The sequence below is a fragment of the Aplidium turbinatum genome, chromosome 12 (genome assembly GCF_918807975.1).
Source record: "Aplidium turbinatum chromosome 12, kaAplTurb1.1, whole genome shotgun sequence".
Taxonomy (NCBI): domain Eukaryota; kingdom Metazoa; phylum Chordata; class Ascidiacea; order Aplousobranchia; family Polyclinidae; genus Aplidium; species Aplidium turbinatum.
In genome coordinates, this window is record NC_137483.1 from 23,941,135 (window position 1) to 23,967,932 (window position 26,798).

A 26,798-nucleotide genomic window follows, 5' to 3' on the forward strand; every position below is an offset into this window, starting at 1 on the left:
CTCGGACTGACAGCCTTGATAGGTTATTCCTGGTAGTTTCGCATAGGCCTACTTGTAGAGGCTCTTGACGCAGGACCGGTTACCGAGATTGGCAGAGTGAAGTTTTCCGATTTTTGAAGTCTTGTTGCCGGGGAATTAATCCATTCACTAGGTACCGCTGAATGGAGAGCAGTCCTGAAATGCGTTGCTCAAGCGCACACCCCGAGAGTCGAACCAGCGCCGCGTGATCTTGAGCCGGGCGCGTAACCACTGAGCTAACGGGACGGACAGACAACTTCATAGTGGAACTTCAAGAGTTGAATGATAACTTCATAGTGGAAGCGTTCATCATTAAATCCAATCCGCGCATCATGAAGATTGAAGAAGATTAATTTGCAATAAGTGACTGCTGGTGATAGCTTTTAACCTCGGTGGCCGACCAACACTTGGGAGATTATACCACCACCACCGAGATAACATCGGAGGTGACGATTATACAAGCTGGCAATTAGCAAGAATGCATCCATCAATTTTCTTAATAATACAGAGCTTTCAATTACATAAGGCTACTTTTTACCTGATGAGGCACGACAAACTCCAGTTACACAGCAAGTTGTTATTTTTAACTGCAGATATATTCATAAAAAGCAACTTAGCAAGCACCACCAGCATCGTTACTGCATAAGACGCGACAAGAAACTGCTCTAATATCATGTGACGCTATTTTCTTTGCCTCTCAAACACGTTGTCATCAACCTATAAGCAATATGGAGCCTGAATAAGGCTGAAAACCGGCGCCATTTCCACCTAAAGAACGCCTCAAAAACACCTTGTTTGAACAATCCCTGAATAACCACAATGAGCAGGCCAGGTCGTAAGTAACACTGGCATTCGACGAAATACTAAAAGTAGACAGAACGATGTACAACTCTTGTTTGTAGTCTTGATACATAAAAGCAAACAGCACCAACATTTGTGGTGGAAATGAATGTTGACTCAAATCACACCAATGAGAAACTACCGACAATTATTTTGAAAGGTAACTAGAAATGACGGTCGCGGAAAAGATCAATACATTGCAGCTTTGGCAAAGTTTTGTTGTACCACAAGATTGCCGATATACAATTATATGATACAGTGTAAATACTTAAAGATATGATCAAAACAATAAAAACTGGTTGCGCTACTCTGTAGCCCTAGAGCTTATCAGCGGTGTAAATACTTTGTCAAACACAACTGCATAATAACGATAAAAATATACAAATTTACATACAATACCGAAATGTTGTTTTGTAAGTGCCGTGGTTCTTACATTGAGACTGGTAGAAGGAAATTACCTTCAAAATTTAGGTTCAGTATTATTCAGGAGGTAAATGTGGAAACCACTTGTCGTCAATTGAATGGAGTTTATGTAGTTGGCTAGTTACATCCAGCAACCAACAAAATTGTCTTTCGGGTGACACGGCATTGGTTACTAATGAAGTGAAACTTGTCACTGTTTGAAGTTGACGATCATGTGGTGAGGAATTGGATTGAGAAGCCCAGCACCGGAAGCCACGGGTGGGAGTCGAACTAACAACGCAGTGTTCCCAAATCAGAAGGAGAATCAGGAGATGTGATGATACATCGGCAGGGAGTCATCATCATCAGAGGATGCTGCGGACCTCATACCGCGACCAGTCGTAACTCGAGTGTCCGCGTGCGATATTGCGCATACCGGCGCATGTGTACCTGAAATGCGTTGTCATCATCCAGATACAGAATAAGATATGAATGCTGTTATGTATTTCTATTGGCAAACTTCAGTGTTCTGTTGGTACTCCACCGAGGGCGGTCCTTCAAAAGTTTATGAAAAGGCCACAGACGTCAATCAATACGTCGCTCGTGTAGATTCTACACAAATTTGCAAAACCATTCCCGACTTACAAGCTAGCTGTTTTTTCTTCGTTAAAATTTTGTCACACGCCATTCCCGGTAAACTGCCGCCGGACGACGCTGATGATCAGAACATCATGTTCGTGTTGCCACACGTCACTATGTGGATTGTGGATGGTTCAGTTTCATGTGCCTCAGCTATGTACATTATTGATGCTTTACAGCTTTTGCAATATTTGTTGAAACCAACACAAACAAGTCCAAGAAGTTGCAAAGAACGAGGTCGCGCTAACCTGGGCCGATGGATGAAAGTTTAACTTTCCATTCATCATAGAGGAAGAGTGTGAAGTATGGGAGGTTCTTCATGTTGGATGACGACACCAGGTAGAGAAGCAATGCCATGTCGTTGTGGACGGCGCGTTGGTGCCGACCGATGCTGCAATGGACGGGTCAACATGAGGACTGGTCACATACGCTGGAAGTATTTCTACGAGCAACTAGGTTTATTAAAATCAGATTGACATGAACGAAGTTACATCTAAGACCATAGGTTCATAAGATAATGATTTGATTCAAACAGAAGAATGCCAAACGTGAAACGTTTGTGAAACGGACGGAACGTTACTCTCTTGGAAGTATTTTACAGTGGGTTAAAAAGTATGAATAAATAAATATGCCTCAATTACCTGTAGGGTCTGATGTGGAAGCTTTCAGAGGAAGATGGCACTCCACAGACGAACTTGCAGAAAGCACTGAAAATGAAAAGAAACTAAATTCGTTACAACGAATTCAAAATGATTTATAAACCTCAACTAAAAGGTCAGAGAACTATAAGAAATTGTCTCCAAGTTAGCATTAAACTGACGGCCAAGTGGTGGCGCCAAAATGTAGTGAACTTTTTGTGGAATATACACCGACTAAAAGTTATCTTCCCCGAAACATCAGGGTTGACCAGTTGTCTGAAGCGACCCTTCCATCTTTATTGTTGGTATCTTCAATCTTCAGGTTTCTCTTGTTCAGGTCATCTTTCACTGTGCCATCCCACGTTTTCTTTAGCCTTCCTTTTCTCATTCTTCATGTCACTGCCTTATTCCAGACTCTCTTTGTCAAATTGTTCTCAACTATTCGTTCAAGAAGTTATCAAAGATATAAAAACGAAGAAAAGTTTCGAACCAGCATCAACACATTTAGTAGCTCTGCTTGAAAGAGAAAAATAACGCATTTATTTCGTTAAACCATTGTACCTTTTGCCCCCGGTGACCGACTTTTCATTGATCCACTTCAAGGTTGAACAGTTGAGCAAGCCGTACACAAGAAACAATATCTGACCCATGAACCAAACGATCCTGGAAGAAATGAACAGAACAAGCTGGAAGCTTGATTGAATGTATTGTTTTCCATTTAAAGTATATCTTCAATCACCAGGCATGATTGTTCTAGTTGGTCTCAGGCTAAAACGACTAAATCAAATCTTTAGCTGTAGCCTACTGGAATAAAGTGCCAAAAGACTTTCAGCAAAAGTACATTTACTCGCTCTGTGGCGTACCTTAAGGTTTAAAACATCGCAAGAAAAGATTTCAGAAAAAGTTTACAAAGTATTATTAACATTTTCAAGTATTTGAAAGCACTTAATGATATAAGCTCTTGGTTTAGATCTTTTACAGATATTTTTGCCAGTGTCTTACCTTAAAAAGGTGTCATGGCTGCAGTACTCAGTGGATGCGCTGCAACCAACGTAGAACTCCAATTTGATGAAGAGCACCATATTTATGGTGCAAGACAACAACCAGAAAAAGAATTGCACAATAGATTTGCGAATGTACAAAAGCCACAAAGTGTTGGAATGCTCATGGTCATAGGTGAACTTCTAAACAAGATGATGGTTTAAGAATGATCTTTTACTCTCAAACTCTCAAGTACTAGTTTCTACGTTCCTACTACTACTGCAGTATCATAGCCGACGAGGCCTTTGATGAACTAGATGCTCAGTTCGTAAATTCTTCCAATGTTCCCTTTGTCGTGCAGTGTCCGAAAGTGTTCTTGGCTGGCTCTACGTTCCTACAGCCGCATAATACATACAATTCTGGCCTAGCAATCTATTATTTTATGAGGCGTAGGCTACTAGCTTTTAAGATGACGATTTAAAGCTTTATGTATATATAATTAATTAATTATATCTATCGTATATTAATAACAGTATGTGTTTCTTTAAATGTTTTTAGAAAGTCGTGTACAGTAATGGCCAGTTCAAGGCATAATTTGCAAAGAATAGTTTTTAAATTGAAACTGCTAACACAAGAAAATAATGTCAAAGTTGAAATAAACAAAAGGAAAACAATAAGAAGATTCATTCAATATTATATTCTTCGAAAAATAAAAGTAAGCCAATTACGTACTATAATTTGAAACGATTGAACCAAGAGCAGAATAAAAGGAAAAGAAAGAAAAGAAACTGTCAACCCATAGCACAGAAACACAGGGCTCGATGTGAACAGAACATGCTAAGATCCGAAAGGAAACCATAAAAAGAACAAAGATTATAGTATAGAAACAGCAATCTATCTCAGGTGAAAATAAAACTTCATAAACAGATGACTAAAATGCCCCGGAGTGGACTACAACCGCAAGCGATGAGAACATCAACGAACATGATTAAAATTGAAAAATAGATTATGTATATTATATATTATATTATATATATGTATTATGTAGTGGTAGAATATTGTGAAAGAATGCTAGCAGTAGCATAATTTGATCATGAAGTAGATGAAATCAGCCCCGCTACAATATTAACCTGAACATTGGAGAGCCTGAGAGCACATTCAGCACAAGCAAAAAGCACGAGGTAGATGTAAAAATCCGTTGCAAAAAGTAATATGAAATTATGTCAACGTTGAAGGACATGTAAAACCACAGTCTACAGGCACACTTTTATTGTGCTTGGTACATTTTGTTTTTATGTTCCAGTAAACTGAAATCAAATAAAAAAAACAAACCTGAATTTTCTCATACAGACACCTGGCTTTGGCTTTATCACAGTAGTCGGTTCCTGGATCAAACATGGCTTCAAGGAGAAGACGTACCTCAGCGGAGTTCTACATAATTTTACATCGGTAGTGAATTCGTCAAATAGATATATGCTAATTTCGAAGGCTGTGCAATTAAATATGCGTCTATCCATGTCGTTAAATAACAATCATCACCCATCCAGGTCTCTGATTGGGACAGTGTTTTCCAAGTACTTTTTAAAAAGCAAACTACTCTTCAAGCATAACCATTTTCGTTTTTGTTGTAAGCATTTTGTTTGAGCAGAGGTTTCAAACAATTGAAGTTGGCGATTTTATTTAAACCGAGGCCTGAAGAAGAGATAAAAGAGTTCGTTTAAAAGAGTTCGAGATTTACAAAAGAGTAATTTAGTCAGCCTGCACTCTCTGTTAAGACAAGAAAAAATACAGGCTATCCTGTAAACTATAAAATTAATGAGTGCTGATGACACATGAAAACCAATTCATCTTCCCTCTGTTGATCATGTTAACAATATCTCCAAAACTATGGTTGCAGAGTTTCTATTTTACAGGTACAAGGCTACCGAAGGTGTTCCACACAAAACAAACATATCCAGTTATCTGAATATTCTTACACAACAAAACATAGGAAAACTCAAACATACATTAGATAAAAAATTACGGCATATATGTACTTAATATAAAAAATTTGTGCCACTTTTCAATAGAAAAGATGTTTTCAATATTTTTACTTTAAAGTTTAAATCATAAAAACATTTCCATTTTTATGGTTTTCATTATGGGGCATCAACAGCTTTTGATATTTTACAAACAAACTTTACTTTGGTTTATAAGAATGGTTCAGAACACAAAATTAGCAGCTTTCAAACTACAGCAGGACCAATCTAAGCATACGCGCCGACTTCCGGGGGGGCCGGGGGGCGGCGCCCCCCGTAAATTTATGGTTGAGGAGCAACAAAAATGGTGATTACAGGTGGTGTTTTAAAGATAAAACACTTCGCGAAAGAGATTTAGATAATTTAAACGGACTTAAACAATGCCGAAAGCAAGAAAAGCCTACGTTGCTCTTGCCCGCAAAACAGCAGCTGATCGAATGGCTTTCTCATACGGTATTACGGTATCGAAATTTCAAAGTAGATGGTAGAGTAACTTACGCTGCTGGAATACGTAGTCACGTAACTATTCACGGCAATATTCAGTAAACCAGCTAAATTAGACGCGCTATTTTCAACGAGGTCTTCCCGCTGTGAGATCAATTATGATTCAACAGAACGCAATGTTTTCTTCGCAATGTGTGAGAAATAAATCGAAAACTGATAAAAGAAAAGGTGTTTAATGGTCTTGGTCGCAGATATTGCCTGCATTAACGACGTCTCTTACCGCTATTATCACCTAGCCAACCTGACATCATTGTTTTATGCGGCCGCTAAGGTTTGACATCGACGTTAATGTTACGTAATAATGTTATGGAGTATAGTAATGTCATGGAATGTTATGTAATAATAAGAACGATTATATCCTACACGCAAAAATAAAAAAAATGATCTCTTAAAACAGCTCTTTCTGTTTTGTCTCGTGAGCTTTGCATATTGCTCAACAAGTGCATAAAGTTTAGAATTGACAAGAAATCATTGCATTTGAAAATTAAGTTTGAATCACTGCAAATAAACGTATTCAAAACTTTTACTTAGGCCGACGCGATTTCACACTCCGTAATCTACGTCGACAATGATTTTTAGTACGTTCATTTTGAAAACTGCCGAGCTGGAGACAACAGCATGTCCCGTGTTAGTTGAACTTGCCTTTTTGAGGTGAAAATCACTTGCGAACATCTCGACCTTTACTCGAGTATATAGCCTACTGTATTCAATAAAAGACTACAAAGACTTTCAATAAAAAAAACAGAAAAGAAAACACTTCGCCGTTGTCAACGCTTTGAAAGTAAGTCAAGTCTTAAAGCAGCCGGCGGCCATGGCCGCTAAGTAGTGCTTGAATGACCGCCTGTGCTACCTCCTCAGTCGGCCAAGTTTGGCCGCCGGTTTCTTCTAGCCAATTATTTAATTTCGCAATGGAATGATCGTGGATTAAATGTCGAAAATATGTTGTATCAAAGAGTGATGCAGCATTAGGTCAGCGCATCATAGTGACTACTGTTGTAGCCTATTGAATATATCCAGCTTCGATCACCAAAGCTGTAAGTCTTGTTTGCAATTTCCGATGTTTATTTTAACGAAGTGTTAATCCGAAGTGCTAATTTACATCGGCTTCAAAGTTGTCGGACATTGAATCGTTGTTAAAAAGGAGAACTAGGTTAGTTGACATCCGTGGGTAAAGCACGTGTCTTCATAGCTGAGAACGCTGTGGGTTAGTGACTTCACACCCTCAATGGTGACATCATAATGGAATAAATGGTCAGGTTTTATGAAAGGCGGTATGCAGTTGAAACAATTTACTGAGCTGCGCAGTCAAAACAATTTAGGGTCGTTAGATCGTTCCGCAATACCGGATTACAATCCCGATAAAGCATTTAATGCGTGGTACAACGATTCTATTGCAGGACGTCGCCCAGACTTCAACAACGCTAAGTGATTATTTTAACATTGTTGCAAGTTTAATGCCATTTACTTGTGCTATCGTTATTGTATTTTGGCCTCCAAGCACTCAGATTTGGCCGCCGAGAAGGAGCTCTCGGTAGGCCACGATGGCTGCCGGAAAAAAACACGAGTTTTAAGGCCTGTAAGTAATTAGCGAAACTAGGTTAATAAAACTGATAGCGAGTTTTCACTCTGCTTGAGATCATGATTTTTTGCGATTTATATCGATAACTTCACTGTCTTGATCGTTGTTATTTACTCGCACGAAAAGGAAACGAATCGTCTTGTTTTCCAACTGTTCCAATTATGAGCTAACAATATCAAAATTTTTACGACTGGGCGTACTGCATGCGTAAAACTAATCCTTTCAAGCAGCGGTTCTAATAAATTCGGTTTGTGACCTATTTGTCAATATAAACAAGACACTAAGCTTAATCAAAGACTATTTTAATTGAGTAAAATAGCGTTACGGTTGTGACGTCATCACATTTCTCGACCCCCAAGGTTTTTTGAAAAGTCGGCGCCTATGAATCTAAGTGAAGGGTTTTTACTCCTGTTTAGCTTTGTAACCTTTTGATAAACAAGATTGCGAGGTATACTTTTGTTCCAAAGCAAGTATTCATGTCGTTGTCTGAACACTGCAAGACACGAGACTTGGTTGATGAGGCTGAGTTGGTCAGAGGCATCGCTTGCAGTGCTAGTGCAGCGAAACCAAATCTCTAAATGACGTGAGTTGTTTCACCAGTCGATGTCATGTTTATCTAACAAAGATAATTTCAATTGAATTTTCACCTTAGTATAATACTAGAGTAAAATGCAAAAAAAATATAATGAAAACTTGATTCCACCTACATTAGTGAGTAGAAAGTTAGACTGTGAAACGCCAGCAACGCTCTTCAAACAGGTTGATTTGCAGCTTTCATGCACTAGCCCACTGAAGTCATGTATCAATGACTGCACCTTTGGCATCTGAGAGAATAAAAAGTGTTCAATCTAATCAAAAAATAAAGAGCCCAAAATGAAGATATTAAACTCATCTTCAGCAAACAAACGTTTCGAAAACTACTGTCTTCATCTTCAGTGTTATAAATGTATTTTGGGCTCTTTATTTTTTGATTATTTACATTATTACATTATTTTTTGATTACTTATTTATTTTTTAGTACATTTTGGGCTTTTTATTTTTTGATTGGATTAACCAGGCGTTCCAACCATTTTGCTCCTAAAACTGTTCACTTTCCTAATGATCCCCTCACATTTGACGTTAAGCTATACATTGAAATACGAATAATTACATAAAGAAAGATTAGTAAAAATAAAAACAAATCAACTTGAGCAAAAAGGATAGGGCAACAGTACTTGCACTGATAATGAAGACAGTTTAATTTTCGAAGCGTTTGCTTTCATATGAGTATGATTTCTTCTTTTTTGGCTCTATCCTTTTTGCTCAAGTTGACGAAACGTTTCGACCATTATGCTCCGAAACAACAAATCAGTTAATGAAATTCTTTTTCAAACAACAAACATAAGCCCATGCGAATCATACAGCTGAAGCTATCTAATGCAGCATTGAAGCATAAAATATTAAAAACTAACATTGAAGCATTGAATTTTTTTGCTTGAATAAGCGACGTAAGCGTTCAATATTAGGTCGAACAAACAACGTTCCAACTCTTTCTTAATTACACACTAAGATTTTCATATGTCAGCCTCGACCTGTAACGACCTGTAACAAAGGAAAGGTGTACCAGTGAAGGTATAAAACAGCTTTGAGATGTCTTTTGTCTAATGCATGAGCGATTGTCAAATTGTTTTGCGGGCCCACAAAATTCTTTGACGGCTGCATGCGGCCGCAGGTTCGTCACCTCTGGCCTAGACCGTAGATGCTGAAACTTTTTTTTCACTGCGGATGTTATGGCACAGGTTATCGTGTTGTATTCATGCAATTGTAAATTAGGTTATAGAAAACTTTGATCTTTTAAATGTAACCATTTAGCGTCTGAAGTGCAAAATTTGGAGGACTTGAGCCAAGGATGAATACAGACAGGAATTTTTGCCAGTGGCGTATGTATATTCAGGGTGTGCAAGGTGTGCACTGAACACCCCAAGAAATCCAGAAAAAAAGAAAATTTTCATCGATTGTTGATGTTCTTTACTTTCATGATATTCTAACATCTTGCTGCATGCTGATTGCTTTCTTTTCAATTGCAAAACTCGTCCCCTTCTAATTTTAATACTCCAACGTTTGAGGTCATTGCCTTTAATTTTTTTTTCGGTCATTACCTTTAAGCTGGGTGTGCACCAACAGCTTGGCGAGTGCTATTTAAAATATATAAACAATTAAGAAAAATGACGTCACAAGGCAGTGAAAACAGCAATGGTTTTAGGTCAGCCAGGCTGTGCACTCGCTGATCTGAACACCTTGGCGCGTCATTGGGGGAATCCCAGGCAATAGCAAGTTTTAGCTTGTTGGATTAGAGTTTGAGGTGATCAGAGTTGGAAACAAGATAAGATAAAATGTTTTTTATGCACCAAGTGCCAGTAAATTAGGACTAGCTTGTCTGAATCTGCAACAAAGCTTATGGCAGCAGCCAATATCATTGATGCACCATTCTAAAACAACACATCTAATCGTTTTGTAATTTCCACTCAAGAACAAGAAAGACTGAGCTCGCTCAGCTTGCTTTCAATAGAGAAGGAACTTTTGCTAGAACTAGGGATGGGCAATTCAGAATAATTCACTATTCCAGAATTATTCCGGAATACTAAACCAAATCCAGAATCGAATCCAGAATACCAAATCCTATTAACTTCCAGGCTCCAGCAACACAAAAAGTAAAAAAGTTCAGACACAAAAGCTACACAATCAAAGCAAATGTTTGGTGCAATGCAACACATTAAGGCATTCTAAATGACTACCAGCCAAACGGGAGCAGTGTTGCCAGATATTAGAAGCCGCTTGGCACCAAAGTGTAACTAAAATTTCATCAGATACTTAAAACACCCTAAATAAAGCAATTTTGCCTAAATACAAATAGTTTTTAAGACATAAGACACTGCCATCATGCATACGCAAACCTCTTGCAAAACGTTTTCTATATGAGCACTGAGCAGGGATTATTTTTTTAAAAGTTTAAAAAAATTGAAAAAACTTTCTTGAAAAAAATTGAGTGGGGGAAATTTCTCCAGATTTCACCAAAAAGTTATCTGGTTCCAAGGTCAAAAAGCGTGGCAATAAAGACTTTAATTTTCACCAGAATTTTTTAATTTGATATTCTATTTCCCCATCTGGCAACGCTGAACGGGAGCGCAGCTTAATTGCCATCAAGTCCCCAGTGGAAGAGCATCGCTCGGAAGATGCTGATGTGGCAGGTATGCTGAGGTGTTTCAGAGCCAACTCCTTTAGCAGGGGCATCTGCTCAATGTTGTTACGCCCACCAGTCAAACTATCGCAGAGTCGCATACGCACGTGGATTGAAAAAAAGCATTGCACGATTGTGCATGTTTACTAAGCGTGAAGAAAATTGCGCGCTTAGTTTCTTTGATTGCTCATGCGAGCGAGTGACGTAGGGTTGCATGCGCCGTGCGCGCACAACGCATGCAAAATGTTTTTGAAAGTGCGGAACTGCAGATGGTGTCAATGCAAAAAAAAATGAGTAAACCACACTTTTTTCAGTTCACTGTTTCAAGCTGACAGCTTGCACAAGACTTATGCATATTTTTAAAACCGAATCTTATTAGCCGGTTTTATTGCCGTTTTGGATTCGGATAGTTTAGGATCCGAATCCTTCTGGATTCGGTATTCTGAATTGCCCATCCCTAGCTAGAACTGAAGCAAAAGCAAGCTTTCTACGACGATGTAATTCAAAAATTTATTGCACAAACAAGAAGAATCAAATTATGCTATAGATGAATTTTCGTTTTGTAGTCGAGGTGTTAAACATTTTCGTTTTTACTAAGTAGTACGGCGGATAAAAGTACAGACGACCAACATAGCAATCGACTTTCTTTTCTTGTTTATTATCGCGTTGCTTTGCTATTGTTTTTTGTTTTAACTTTCACTTGTTTGTTTTTAATTCGCTTGTACATTTCTCAAGGTGTTGCGACCTTGCCTAATCCTTGCATGAACTAAATCATTTCCATCTCGAGCACGCTTTAACTTTCGCGTTTTTTCAGACTCCTGCTGTGTTATGGCAAGTAATATTGTTCGTTTTGATGGTCGGAAATAAAAAATGAACTGAAGTATTTAGAAATGCAACTTAATGTTTGATATTATTAAGTCTTTCATTCAATAGGCGCTGTCAAAATAAATATCTATTTTGTATTCTTCTCCATTCCGACAACATGATTTTTGTCAGTTCTGTTCATGTTCAGAATTTGTGCTGAAAATGCTCTCAGAACGCACCAAATTCAATGTTAATTTTAAAAATTTTCTGGGGGAGGCCCCCCAGACCCTCCGCTGTTGCTTTGCCGTCACTGAACACCCTGTCAAAGTGGTCACGGTACGCCACTGATTTTTGCGTACGTCCCTTCTTCCAGTGAAAATTGTCTTTAAACCTCAAAAAATGTGGCAAATGTTAAAGGGCTTTTGCTCGCGATTTTAGATTCGTTGAAATAATTTTTTAATTTTAAATCGTGCTGAATGGCAAAAATTTTGCACCTTTGGCACGAAACATGCCGCCTGAAACGCTGTATAAGAAACTGAAGCTTTCAGTAATGCAAAGGAGGGTCTGGGGGGCGACCTCTCAGAAGTATATGTGATGCAATGATCCAATAAGCCCCCTGTCGATATCAAAACATTGTTACCGCTCCTGCTTACATTACCCCCCCACTCTCAGGAAGTGTCCGGAGCCCCTGGTAGAAGTCAAATGAAATTTGACATTAGTTCAGTAGTTCCCACACCTATTTTGTCATAGGAAACAACATAATAATACAAACAGCTATTTTGCTGGGAGATTGAATGCCACTTTGAAACAGCATTTAAAAAAAAGTCTAATATTTATTTTAAAGTCAGCCTAAAACTTAATATAGCTACTGCTCTTTTAGGGTCTGCTACTATTCGGTGAGTCCGATTCGGTGAGTTCCTAACCTCTAACCCTAACCCTTAACCCTAAAACGGCAATGATACGGTACCCAATAATTTAAAAAAAAAAATTGAAAAAATCATCGAATAGGGATTGGACTCACCGAAACGGGCCATTTCGGCTCTTCTATTAGCAGACAAAAAGGATAAAAACTTTTTCCATGCATTCACCAACTAAATGAACTACATTCCACAATCAGCACAACTTGTACAGAAATTGCATGTGACATCAAAAAAACACAACAAAAGGGTGCCACACTAGGAACTTGTGACCACGACATGAGTAAGGCAGCCTATGTATACAACCATACATCATAAAACAATCATGCATGAAAATTCATCAGCAACACCAACCTTAACAATCCTTTTGACGATGATTAAAACTAAATATGAGAAATAGCTCGACACTCCAGAGTATGGTAAACGGTACTTGATTGGGAGCCACTGTGTTGCAAATGGCAACCCAATTAGGAACCACTGCGTTAGTTGGACATGTAGACATTTTCTCACACACATTGCTCCTTACATCAGGCCTCGAAATATCCGACGATTATGACCTCCGGAATGACCTTGAATGTCTGCCGAAGCCGACTCATTGATCGGTCATAAATGACCGCCGCAAAATTTTAGACAAAAATAGAGCTAATGCAGTAAAAATATATATATATATATATAATATTTTAAATTTGAATTGTTTGTTTAAGGCGAACAAATACGGAGCTGAAACAATAATAGTACAGGCAATTGCTTTAAAGATCACATTAGAGTGGCGTGGTTAGCGACGGAACGGCCCGTTTCGGTGAGTCCAGGCCTCAAAATTCGTTTTTGTTGACGGCGGACAAACGTGTCCGGTCTGATCAGCTATCTCGGCGGACAAATTAAGTCTCACGGCGGACACACCGGTTTTAGCGCCAATCGTCATGCTTAATAACTTTATCTTGATAATTCTTCACCATTTGAGAACTATAGCTACGGTTGAGAAGGCTTCTTAAAATTTCAGCGAAGTGACTCCGAAAGGCTTTCATCAAACCAACGAAGTGCGCTTGAAGAGTCAAAGCGCAATGGAGCTGCTTAATATGCCGCATAACTGATTAACTTCCACCGAACGAGGTCGTGTGGCTTCTTGCGTCACAATGCTCTTGGCACGAATCGGAAAACTTCTACACTAACGCTACTATTTTCTGCTGTGCAAAGTTTCACTAGGGCTTTTTCCTTTAAGTTTATTTTTGCGTGTCATGTGAGCGAAAGTGAATTTTCCCTGGGCCCTTTCTTTCTTACTGTAATACCAAAACTTAACAAAGTTTGTAACCAACCTTTGCTTATCAATATTAGTCGGAGATCAAAGCCAGACCCTGTGACGTAAGACTTGAACTACGTTACGTGTGATTAGTGTAGAAGTAGGCTACCAGTACTCCCATTGATTCTTGGCGAAAAATTCACCTTTGTTACGTTAATTCAATGTTATCAATCGTTGAAGCAACGGGAAAATCGAAAGTTTTCCTGCTTGAATGGAAGCTAAGTGATAGAGTATTCACATTTTTTAGATGCACGGGAAATTATATTCTTGCAATAATTGTTCGAATGTTCGTGCTGTGCAATGACAATTTGTATCGCTAGTTCCTGTGTTATTTCTCGGCGGACAAATATGACCGATCTAGAGGGTCCTTCTCGCGGACATCACATGCTGTGACGGCGGACATGTCCGCCGTGAATTTCGAGGCTGGTGAGTCCGATTCGGTGAGTCCGATCCCTTAACGGGGATTTTTCCAATTTTTTTTTTAATTATCGGGTACCGTAGTCTAATTATCATTGCCGTTTTAGGGTTAGGACTTAAGGTGAAGGGTTAGGTGTTAGGAACTCACCGAATCGGACTCACCAAATCGGACTCACCGAATAGTAGCAAACCCGGTTAGCGAGCTGATGGCAATAGTAGCCATTTTTACATCATTTCAACGCCTTGCAATGTTTCCTTAAAATAAAGTTGTCTGAACTTTCCGCAGGATATGTTTTCTAATTTTAACAAAGAGGATTATTGCGTTACATTGATCATTTGTTAAAAAGAAACGTCACAGAGAAGCAAGCCTCAGCTGGGTTCCGCACATGCTTAGGCGAATGTGGTGACCTTATTCATGCTGATACTGATAGAAATATAATTTCTGCACAGAAGGGAGGGTGTTAAACACATTTGTCTCACACCATTAGATAGAAATATAATTTCTGGTGAAGCTGCTGTATTTTACGAATAAGGTTCAAATAAATTGAGTATAGCAACAAACAGCTTATAGAAATGCAACGAACATTATTCAATTGCGGTATAACAAAGAAAAATATACGTCCTAGAGAGGAAGTCACTGACGAGCCTGCGGAAAGCCTAGGTTTAATACCACCTAATAAAATTACAAACACGACTACACAATACTGTAGTGTGATTTTGTGCAAAATCTACATGCAAAAAATATGTCCGGTTGAGACATTAAATGTCCGCTGAAAGGGCCAGTCCGGTAGGACACGCTTGACCGCCAAAAAAAAGTACAAATTTCAAGGCCTGTTACCTGTTACATGTAATCTCCACAGTACATAAGAATACATCATTTTAAGACCAAACTTTACAATCCATCCAAAAGTATGCACCAGTAGAGCAAAAGCAAACTACAGACTAATGACAACATATTAACTTTACCTTAATTACAAAAAGGTGTGTTGTAGCACACAATGAATGTTATCAAGAATAGCTTTTCCAAGAAAATTATATGTTTGCCCCGACAGTGCAGTTGGTTAGCGCATGACTTCTGGAAACGGGCCTGCGTCAGTGATTTAAAGTCTCTCCAAGTAGGCTATGCAAAACTCAATCATCAATCATTTTATTTTTCATCATTAATGCGTCCGGGACGAAAAAGATACTAACCACAAAAATTGATATAGACCTACCAACACGTTAATGAACGGCAAAAGGTGGCAAAACCTTGAAAGGTTTAAAACATGCCTGAATTGAAAATCATGTAGTAGGCTAATATCACTGCTACTGCTAGGATTAAACTCTGCAAGAAGCTTTCCCAGTCCGAAAGAATCAACAAATAAAGATCAATAAATGTCATTTTCTTAAGAGGCTGGCACTAAATAAAATCTTTAAATTTTACATCATCGATGCCTGAAAAAGCTTTAGGCCTTTTTATACAGCATTTTCAAGAAAGACGGTAAACGCATGTCGTATAAATGGGAATTCTACAGACATTCAATTTCAATAGGCCTACCGTACATAAAAAATGAAAATCAAGTAACTTATAGTACGGTAAGTAATCACTACAGATATTTAATGTGCTAAATTCTGCCAATACTCTTAATGGAGCCACAGAGTACATATATTTTAATTTACAGTACCGTATTGGAACTTGTGAATTAATAGTTTCAAGCTGAAATAAACAAAAAAATTTGCAACAGGTTCAATAATTTTGCTTTAATCAACAATGGTATAAAAAATGCAATTTTTTTTAAAGCAAAATCTAATAACAGGCCAACTTACTTTTACCCACAAAATTCCAATGATCAACAAAATAATGGATTCCACTATCAGTATATAAGAAAAATAACCTTGATAGTATTTCAAACAATATTTTTCTCTTTCTTTATTCAAATTCATTGTGTTCATGTCATTAGTTATAAGCACACCATCATTCTGCTTTAAGAAAATCTTTGTTGAGTTGAAACATCCATATTTAAGCTCATAATTTCCGATAACCACACGAGAAATTCCAATGGCAGAAATGATTATAAGAATATATGAGCAATAATCCAGCAAGGCATCACGTGTTGGTTTAATCAAAGAAGCTGTAATCTTGAATGCCCATGATGACGTCATGACCTCACAAATACGATGCAATGTTACATAACTCTTGGTCAAATCACTTCAAGATAACACACCTTTGAGCTGTAAAATAGGGTTGCACAAATTTAAAGAGAAATAACTTTTCAAAAATAGGCTAAAGTCAGATTATGAACCTTGTAGCAGCATTTCAAATGCCGCAACCAGGGCTGGAAAAAATGCTTAGCTTCCCGGGAATCTGTCTTGTAGCAAAAAAATCTTCCGTGCCTTACAATCACGATAATGACATCATAATTACACCATTTACACGTTTTTCGGCATAAAGCCTCAAGCAAAAAGTATATTATAGACGACCATGCATATTGCGTAGCTTCATGTTCCAATCAACACTAAACAGTCTTGGTATCGTATTTTATTTGTAAGTAGGCTGTTGGCCTTGATGGCGCACTGCTTGTGCCCACTTTGATCAAAATAAATTGGAACAACAATAGGCTTAATAAATTAGACGCCATATGCTTACAGATTAAATCCACTGACTCACCGACCAACGTGTGAATGTCATGAAACAATACGTCATCACGAGCCGCTTGTTACGTACCGGTAGTTGACAATAACAACAACAATCTAAATCAAATCCAATTAAAAGAACATGTTACTGTTTATTGAAGGGCTAACTTTCATTTTCATGCTCAAACGAGTTGATAGTATGTGTAACGTGCACGAATACCATAACCAATTACGAAAAGTGATATAGGCATAACTGGCATATTGCAAAAAAAAACGGCCAGACGACTGAACAAATGAATGCACAACAAGTTTCGTTGACTGAGAACACATTTCAAAAATTGCTTCTGTAACCTACAAAACAACCAGTCCGCTACACAAAGAATGACGAAACGCATTAATTAACTTAACAAAATCAAAATTACGATGCTAAAACAGCTGTTATTTGTGAATCAAAGAAACCACAAGCAAGTTTGGCCCAGGATGCGAGATGACTACAAATACACTACCGGGACATAAAAGATAATGACGATTTCTTGTTGCTTGGTCTATCTACCACAGCAGACACTTTGTACATTTTCAAGCGAATGTCATTAGTACGATACTAAAATGCCATGGTTTTCCTTTGAAATGTAGATTAAGAGCCTGTTTCACGATGATGTTACACTTGCTAATGTGTGACCCATTCCAGTGAATTAGCAGCTCGTCGCTGAATGCAACCTAATTCGTACCCTCATTTCGTACCCTAAAAAAAACAAGAAAAAAATTAAACAAAGCCAAAATAACACACGGATCGGAGTTTCCGCTTAACCCTAAATTTAAAATTTAAAACTCCGATTAGCGATTTCAAACATGAATTTTTGGTGCTCTTTTACAAGACGCCCTGTTGGTCAACTGGACAAAATGATGACGTCATAATACGTCACACACATTAGAATGGACTATTATGAAGGAGAAAGTCCGGGGTGGAAATGCAATGAAACACACCGGAAGGAAATTCTCTCCCATTTATTGAGTTGTTGTTCAATTTAAACAAATTTGCTATCGTTGGAAAGCACAAGCATACATCTAAACAACTAAGTTAATACCAAGTCCCAAAATGCTACTAGCTCCATCTAGTGGCCACCTAAACTTGACCAAATGCAAACCATCACCAAAACTTCATTTTAAATGATAAACAATCTAAATCAAATCCAATTAAAAGAACATGTTACTGTTTATTGAAGGGCTAACTTTCATTTTTATATTTTTTTTAATATGCGAGCAATCGTTGTTCGAAGACAGCTCCCCAACGAGGCTTTTGCCCAATGCATTTCAATGGCGAATCGATCGTCTTTCAGTTCAAGCCCTGCCTGTTCACGATAATTAATTGTCTCCCATTTATTCATTTCTTGCTCAATGTCAACAGATTTTCTATCGTTGAAAAGCACAAGCATAGATCTAACCAACTAAGTTAATACCAAGTCCCAAAATACTACTAGCTCCATCTAGTGGCCACCTAAACTTGACCAAATTCAAACCATTATCAAAAGTTTATTTGCAATGATAAAAATACATTCAACGACAACCAATTAAAAGAACATGTTACTGTTTATTGAAGGGCTAACTTTCATTTTTATATCTTTTTTAATATGCGAGCAATCGTTGTTCGAAGACAGCCCCCCAACGAAGCTTTTGCCCAATGCATTTCAATGGCGAATTGATCGTCTTTCAGTTCACGCCCTGCGTGATCACGATAATTAATTGTCTCCCATTTATTCATTTCTTGCTCAATTTCAACAGATTTGCTATCGTTGAAAATCACAAGCATAGATCTAACCAACTAAGTTAATATCAAGTTTAAAAATACTACTAGCTCCATCTAGTGGCCACCTAAACTTGACCAAATTCAAACCATTATCAAAAGTTTATTTGCAATGATAAAAACATTAAACGACAACCAATTAAAACAGTGGTTCCCAACCTGGGGTTCGCGGACCTCTTGGGGGTCCCTGAGAAAGCATTTGGGGGTCCGTGATTACCTTGAAGAATTTTGGACTATATGCATGCATTTGATGAATTTTGTTCCATATGCACGAATGGGGCACCAGCTATGCTCGGGAACAAATCCGGATTTGCTGCTTTAGTAAAAAACGAAGCTCCTCGCGTGGTTTTTACCCATTGCTTCTTGCACAGGTACGCCTACGCCTTAGCAGCAAAAACTTTACCAGCAAGTCTCAAAGAAATTCTGACGAATTGCGTGAAAGTCGTTAATTTCATCAAAAGCAGAATTGTAAACCACCGTACTTTTAAAGCGCTCTGTCAAGAAGTAGGGTCAAATTACGAAGTACTTTTATATCATTCTGTACGTTGGTTATCTAAAGAAGTTTTAAAACGGCTGCAGCAGCTAAAAAATGAAGTATATGTCAACTCTTTTGAAAGCAAAAGGAAGTCCCCTCTCAAAATTGTTTTAGAATAAAAGTTTTCTATACGGCATGGCCTACTTAGCCGATATTTTTGGTCATATTAACAATGTTAATCGTGGAATTCAAGGACCAGGTGTGACAATAATTGATGCAGCTGAAAAACTGAAAGCGTTTTTAGCCAAGTTGCCGGTTTGGAAACACAGATTGGAAGCAGGTAATTACGCTAATTTTCCAATGTTAGAAGATCTTATCTTGATGGATGAAACTCAAAGAGAATGTACCTACTCTTTTGATCTCTAAGTAAGAAAAATTTTGCGCACACTTGAAACCCAGCAAATCTCATTTCAACGTTATTTTACCATTTGAACAGCCGAAAAAAAAAGTATACCTCCAACGGCCGCTGGTGTCGAAATCGACACTTTTCACAAAAACTTTATTTTTGCTCAAAATTGACAGTAAGAGTTCGTTTTATTTTACAGTGATAAATTATCTGAAGCACTTATTACTTTTGTCACCTATTTGCGCTGTTCTTTTTTTGGTTTTAGACGAAAATATGTAGGCCTATGCTACCACGTATGCTACCAGGTTTTGATCAGTTCGAAGCTTGACTGTATCTGTATCTTGACTTTGTACGATGATCTAAAAATTCAACAGAGCGAAGACATAATTATCATAAAAATAGGACAAAGTTTTCTTATTCAGGAGAAAAAAATCAAACAAACCAACAAACACTTCACGCAGTGCAGCCTTTGCACTCTGTGACTCTCCAGTCACCATTGTCACACTTCCCATTTTTCGACAGTGGCCGCAAATGGTAACTGTATTGTTTTTGCAATAATATTCAGCACATTTTCTGCGTTTTCTAGATGGTCGTCCCTGCTCTTCTTCTCTCTGCAGTGTCGGCTTTCGTTTCAGCACATGAGCTGTTCTCAAGCTCTCAATCTGGAGGATAAAATCACGTCGCCTGATGTTGCTGCCGGAACGTTTTCTAAAATTAATCCAAGAGTTCAAAGCTGCAATATCTAACATATTTGTCCAAACAGCAAGAGGCCATCTTTTGCTTGCTGCATGTGTGGTGCATTCTCTTGCCATTTGGTCAAACACATCAACTGCTACTTTGTTCTCGCTATAGCCTAAAAATAGATCGCAAAAGGTTTCTTTTTCTCTGTCGCATCAATACTGGGGCTGTCATGGATAGTGGAAGGACACTTGCATTTTTGTCTGCACTGATAGTTTACAAGCATGCAGCTGTTCGTTGAATAGTAGAAGAATTTACTGGAAAATCTTTCTCCTCCACCATTGGTCATCTCCTTTGTCAGTCCTTTAGCCTACTGTTAGCTCGAACAGTTCCAACAATGGTTATATTTCTTTCCTGTAGTAAACTAGCAAGATTCACCCTAGTAAAGAAGTTAACTGTTGTGACGTTGTACCCGCTTTGTCTCTGTAAATTGATGGTGATCCTGATCACTACATCCTCGGTGAGAAGCCTTCCATTTCGTTGCTTTCTTTCAATAGTTCCGAGGTACGATAAGTACGGTACGGTATTGCATACGTATTTTGAATGAACCTCGGCTAATACACAGAATTTCATGCCAAACTTGTCTGGTTTGTTTGGCATGAACAAGATAAAAAGACATCTGTTTTTCATTGGAAATAGCTGTTCATCGATTGGCAGGCTCCAATCCGGAGTGTAATTTTTGATGTAATTTGCAACAATTTCTTCCAGTGACTCTTGAATATGAATAAACTTATCTGTTGCAAATCGCTGATAGATTTGTAAACTCAGTAGGATGACCTAAAATCAAGCCGAGCGATAACACACATCAAGCCGAGCGTTGGATAATTACCATGAGAAACGCTATAAGTAATTCGGCAGCCGTGGCCGAGTGGTTAGCGCGTTGGGCTCGCAGTCGAGAGCCTGCATGTTCGACTCCAGCCACCCGCACTTGCTGTTGTTTCTCTGGGCAAGAAACTTAACGATAATTGCCTCTACCCAGTGATCGATTTCGAGTAATGGGTAGTACCAAATTTAAGTCATAAGTAAAGTAGACAACCGGAAAACAGACACTGCCGTCGGCTGCAGCGTGGGTCAGGTGTATGTCGGAAGGCGTACATCGATGCATAGCGCTCAAGTCCGCTTTCCCGCAATGCAGGATAAAGATAAACAAACAAACAAAACAATTGGGAAAACTATTGAATTAGTTTTTTTCAAACAGAAAATCTTTTATACTTTACAAATCTTATTAAATTTGTATGAAGTGTCGATTTCGACACCTCGGCCGTTGGAGGTATATCCGCACATTGTAGATAAAATAAAAAGATTTTTTAGAAAAATAATACTAAACTATAAAGTGTAGCCTAAGTATAATTGGGAAGCTATTGAAAGTTTGAAAACGTTGCGACGACAATTAAGGCCCAAAATAATGAACTAAATTTCTAAAAGTGTCGATTTCGACACCTCGGCCTTTCTAGTGTTAATTTAGAACACCTGCCGAACGAAGTTGAAACGTGGATTCGAAATCCTTTTCTTTTTGACTTGAACAACATTAGCAATGACGATCTCAGTAAAGATGACCTAATTGATTTGAGATCAAAAGAGTTATTACGCATTGAATTTCATTCAAAAACTGTGGAAGAATTTTGGTGCTCACAACTGCAACCTATCCATTCTTGGCAAAGCAAGCGATTATTGTTTTGTTATCATTCATAACCACTTAGGCTACCTTTGCGAGGCTGGATTCTCAGCTCTTGTTACAATAAAAACTAAACATCGAAATCGCCTGGACGTTGAAGATGACATGCGTGTTGCATTGTCAAAAACTCGACCACAGTTCAGTCGTTTAGTTCAGGAAAGGCAACAACAGCCCTCTCATTAAATTTGCTTACGTTGAAAAAGTTTCGGCATGGCGTTTTGGGTCACCTTAATATTCAAATACTGCTGACATTTCTTGAACAATTCATTTATTTTCTTATTTGAGCAACTGTTTAACCTGATATTTGCCGCAGGAGTCATAGCGGCAGTGGCGTACGCAGGGGGGGCCATTGGGCCATGCCCCCCCCTTAAAAATGGTTTAGTAGTTAACGACGTAGATTAAGGCATTTAATATGTTTTGCATTGCTCTGTCAAAGCAATCACTGTAACAATGTTGTTTTATAGACTAAGCCAATACGAAATACATGGCCCAATTCACCTACCCCACCCCAGGTATGCCAATGTAGAATAGTGCTCTGTAAGCCTATTATAGTGATTAGTGAGAGAGAAATGGATAAAGTCTAAACTAAAACCATACTGGGATATCATAAAGACGTCTGGGATATCAATGACCAGTGGCGTAGCCAAGGGGGGGTGGTTACAACCCCACTTTGGCACGCGTGTGACGTCACGATATTGAGAATGATGCTTTCAGTCTTTTTATGCTTGAGAATGATGCTTTCAGTCTAAAAAAACTTGCCTAATTTTAAACGAAACTGCATTAAAAGAGCGAGTTTTGCCAATACCAAACATTCAAACATCTCAGCCAGGAATTAACAACAAGAAAACATAGAGACTTAGCTTTATTTCCGAAAAATGCCGAAGAAAACATGATCTTATCCTTTTGCTATGCCACCTAACAGCACCATTTTACAGGAATATTCATACCCACATTTTTGTTGAAAATGCTCTCAGAATGCAGCAAATTCAAAGTAATTTTTCAAAATTTTCTGGGGGTGGCCCCCAGACCTCCGCTGCTGGGTGTCATCTTAAGCCAAAACGCCGTAGGGCTTCGCCCGCCGGTCGTCAAAGCCCCCCCTTTCAAAATTCCTGGCTACGCTACTCTCAATGGCCCCCCCCTTGAGAAAATCCTGCGTACGCCACTGCATAGCGGCAATGCAATATGACACAGTACAGTAGTTGAGTTGCATAATTATTACAATAGTCCATAGTATGTTAATTGAGTTTCAGGCAAAATTTAGATAGGGGTCCGCAGAATTAATAAATTGTCTAAAGGGGTCCGTGACAACAAAAAGGTTGGGAACCACTGAATTAAAAGAACATAGCCAAGCCTATTACTGTTTGCCCAATGCATTTCAATGGCGAATCGATCGTCTTTCAGTTCACGCCCTGCGTGATCACGATAATTAATTGTCTCCCATTTATTCATTTCTTGCTCAATTTCAACAAATTTGCTATCGTTGAAAATCACAAGCATAGATCTAACCAACTAAGTTAATACCAAGTCCCAAAATACTACTAGCTCCATCTGGTGGCCACCTAAACTTGACCAAATTCAAACCATTATCAAAAGTTTATTTGCAATGATAAAAATACATTAAACGACGGCCAATTAAAAGAACATGTTACTGTTTATTGAAGGGCTAAATTTCATTTTTATATCTTATTTAATATATGAGCAATCGTTGTTCGAAGACAGCCCCCCAACGAAGCTTTTGCCCAATGCATTTCAATGGCGAATCGATCGTCTTTCAGTTTACGCCCTGCGTGATCACGATAATTAATTGTCTTCCATTTATTCACTTCTTGCTCAATTTCAACAGATTTGCTACCGTTGAAAAGCACAAGCATAGATCTAACCAACTAAGTTAATACCAAGTCCCAAAATACTACTACCTACAAACCTCGCGTAGAAACGCCATCCATTGCACAATTGTTGTAATACCAACTTTCGTGTATTCCTGAATTCCTCTTTGCGATAAAGCGTCTTTTGCCTAGTTGGGGGTAAGGACAAGGGGGCTGTCTTCGAACAATGATTGCTCGCATATTAAAAAAGATATAAAAATGAAAGTTAGCCCTTCAATAAACAGTAACATGTTCTTTTAATTGGTTGTCGTTGAATGTTTTTATCATTGCAAATAAACTTTTAATAATGGTTTGAATTTGGTCAAGTTTAGGTGGCCACTAGATGGAGCTAGTAGTATTTTGGGACTTGGTATTAGCTTAGTTGGTTAGATCTATACTTGTGCTTTTCAACGAAAGCAAATCTGTTGAAATTGAGCAAGAAATGAATAAATGGGAGACAATTAATTATCGTGATCACGCAGGGCGTGAACTGAAAGACGATCGATTCGCCATTGAAATGCATTGGGCAAAAGCCTCGTTGGGGAGCTGTCTTCGAACAACGATTGCTCGCATATTAAAAAAGATATAAAAATGAAAGTTAGCCCTTCAATAAACAGTAACATGTTCTTTTAATTGGCCGTCGTTTAATGTTTTTATCATTGCAAATAAACTTTTAATAATGGTTTGAATTTGGTCAAGTTTAGGTGGCCACTAGATGGAGCTAGTAGTATTTTGGGACTTGGTATTAACTTAGTTGGTTAGATCTATACTTGTGATTTTCAACGAAAGCAAATCTGTTGAAATTGAGCAAGAAATGAATAAATGGGAGACAATTAATTATCGTGAACAGGCAGGGCGTGAACTGAAAGACGATCGATTTGCCATTGAAATGCATTAGGCAAAAGCTTCGTTGGGGGTAGAGTTGGGGGGCTGTCTTCGAACAACGATTGCTCGCATATTAAAAAAGATATAAAAATGAAAGTTAGCCCTTCAATAAACAGTAACATGTTCTTTTAATTGGCTGTCGTGTAATGTTTTTATCATTGCAAATAAACTTTTGATAATGGTTTGAATTTGGTCAAGTTTAGGTGGCCACTAGATGGAGCTAGTAGTATTTTAGGACTTGGTATTAACTTAGTTGGTTAGATCTATGCTTGTGCTTTTCAACGATAGCAAATCTGTTGACATTGAGCAAGAAGTGAATAAATGGGAGACAATTAATTATCGTGATCACGCAGGGCGTGAACTGAAAGACGATCGATTCGCCATTGAAATGCATTGGGCAAAAGCCTCGTTGGGGAGCTGTCTTCGAACAACGATTGCTCATATATTAAATAAAATATAAAAATAAAAGTTAGCATTTCAATAAACAGCAACATGTTCCTTTAATTGGATTTAGATTGTTTATCATTTAAAATGAAGTTTTGATGATGGTTTGCATTTGGTCAAGTTTAGGTGGCCACTAGATGGAGCTAGTAGCATTTTGGGACTTGGTATTAACTTAGTTGGTTAGATCTATGCTTGTGCTTTCCAACGATTGCAAATTTGTTTAAATTGAACAACAAATCAATAAATGGGAGAGAATTTCCTTCCGGTGTGTTTCATTGCATTTCCACCCCGGACTTTCTCCTTCATAATAGTCCATTCTAATGTGTGTGACGTATTATGACGTCATCATTTTGTCCAGTTGACCAACAGGGCAGAGTTGCCAGATTGGGCTACTTATCGCGAATTGGGCTACTTTTAATTCGCTTCGCGACTTGAATTGGAAGGTTTGCGATTTTTTGACATTTGCGACTTTTTGGGCTACTTTTTACTTCCCAGTTCCCAATGCCTAACAAAGATGAAAGTGGAAAGAATCACAGAATAATCGACTTGCATCACGTCTCTCACTTTCGAGCGTTTTTACCTTTTTCTCTTCACTCTTTTTTTGATAAAAATGGCGTGATGACCACGTCCACGTGACCACATGTACTGTTCCTAGCCAATGGGCGACTTGCTGAGTTACCCAGTTGGCCGAGTATTGTAGCCTCTACTGTCTAGATCACACATACCGGTATTCATAGAGATATTTGATAGCAATCAATATTTCAATGAACACAATTATGCAGTACTACCTAGATATGAATGCATAAATAATGTCTTGTGGATTTGTCATTGCCATGTGGGTATTGTTAAGTTATTATTATTTATTTGCATCAGGCACTAAAGAGACAGGCCCATATTCATAAACATAACACAAGTCACAGAACACACAGGTTACATATAAAATTGTAAGATTTATGTTAACATTTTTGTGTTGTATACATCACTTTGTGGTATTGTATTGTAAAACAATCAATAGACTTTTTTTGAGTACTCGTATAGGTTTCAATAAAACAATTAACGGTAGTGGTGTTCATTTCTTAGTCTGTTGGTGTAAGCATTATTTTGCATATATTTCTGCTCTTGTATTTGATAGTTCTTGTGATCTTTCCGATTACTGACTGTAAATATAATCTTTTTTCTGTTTAGGTAATTTAAGGTTGTAAAGTTTAATTGTACTGTAGGAACTGATATACTATGCAATATCTTACAATTGGGACATGTTGGAAAATTATGCAGCATACAAAATGCAATTTTCCTTGAAAGAAAAACATCGTGCAGAAATTGGGCTACTTTCAAATCCATTTTGCTACTTTTTGTGAAAAAAATCTGGCAACTCTGCAACAGGGCGTCTTGTGTAAGAGCATCGAATTTTTTTCAGAGAATGATCTTTTTTCAACAGCATTTCTATCTGTCTCAACTGAACTAATACGGTATCAGACGTACAAGACAGTGAGCTGACACTTCCAAACTATTCAATTTTATTTTTAGCTGCTGGCACAAATATGTACAGAACGACAAAGTAAACATACGAATTTGACACAAACAAAAGGGAAAGAGTAGGAGTAGGGTTATCTCTTATCTGTTGT

The 26,798-nt window shown here is 38.1% G+C and overlaps 1 protein-coding gene across 4 annotated transcripts; it reads right to left on the reverse strand.

Moving 5' to 3' along the window:
* Window positions 1-598: 598 nt before the first annotated feature.
* On the reverse strand, window positions 599-17,674 carry LOC145780789 (volume-regulated anion channel subunit LRRC8E-like). Of its 4 annotated transcripts, XM_082592425.1 has the most exons (9): window positions 16,919-17,674; window positions 16,078-16,482; window positions 8,327-8,443; window positions 4,851-4,949; window positions 3,540-3,721; window positions 3,099-3,200; window positions 2,541-2,606; window positions 2,148-2,290; window positions 599-1,710 (listed from the first exon to the last, which is right to left on the reverse strand). In XM_082592425.1, exons 2-9 carry the CDS (start codon window positions 16,411-16,413, stop codon window positions 1,586-1,588), a joined length of 1,170 nt encoding a protein of 389 aa, XP_082448551.1. In that variant the 5' UTR covers window positions 16,414-16,482; window positions 16,919-17,674; the 3' UTR covers window positions 599-1,585. The 4 variants fall into 4 exon arrangements, with proteins under 4 accessions (XP_082448551.1, XP_082448553.1, XP_082448550.1 ...); XM_082592427.1 differs by having other exon boundaries at window positions 3,540-3,718; window positions 16,078-17,674; XM_082592424.1 differs by having other exon boundaries at window positions 16,078-17,674.
* Between the last annotated feature and the right edge of the window lie 9,124 nt (window positions 17,675-26,798).

Excerpts from the sequence above, each read along its gene's own strand:
- LOC145780789 (XM_082592425.1), bottom strand. The coding sequence starts at position 16,413 with ATGACGTCATCATGGGCATTCAAGATTACAGCTTCTTTGATTAAACCA. Across the intron at positions 8,444-16,077 it reads TTGGAATTTTGTGGGTAAAA|ATGCCAAAGGTGCAGTCATT; the intron begins GTAAGTTGGCCT and ends TTATTCTCTCAG. Across the intron at positions 1,711-2,147 it reads ACTTTCATCCATCGGCCCAG|GTACACATGCGCCGGTATGC; the intron begins GTTAGCGCGACC and ends AACGCATTTCAG.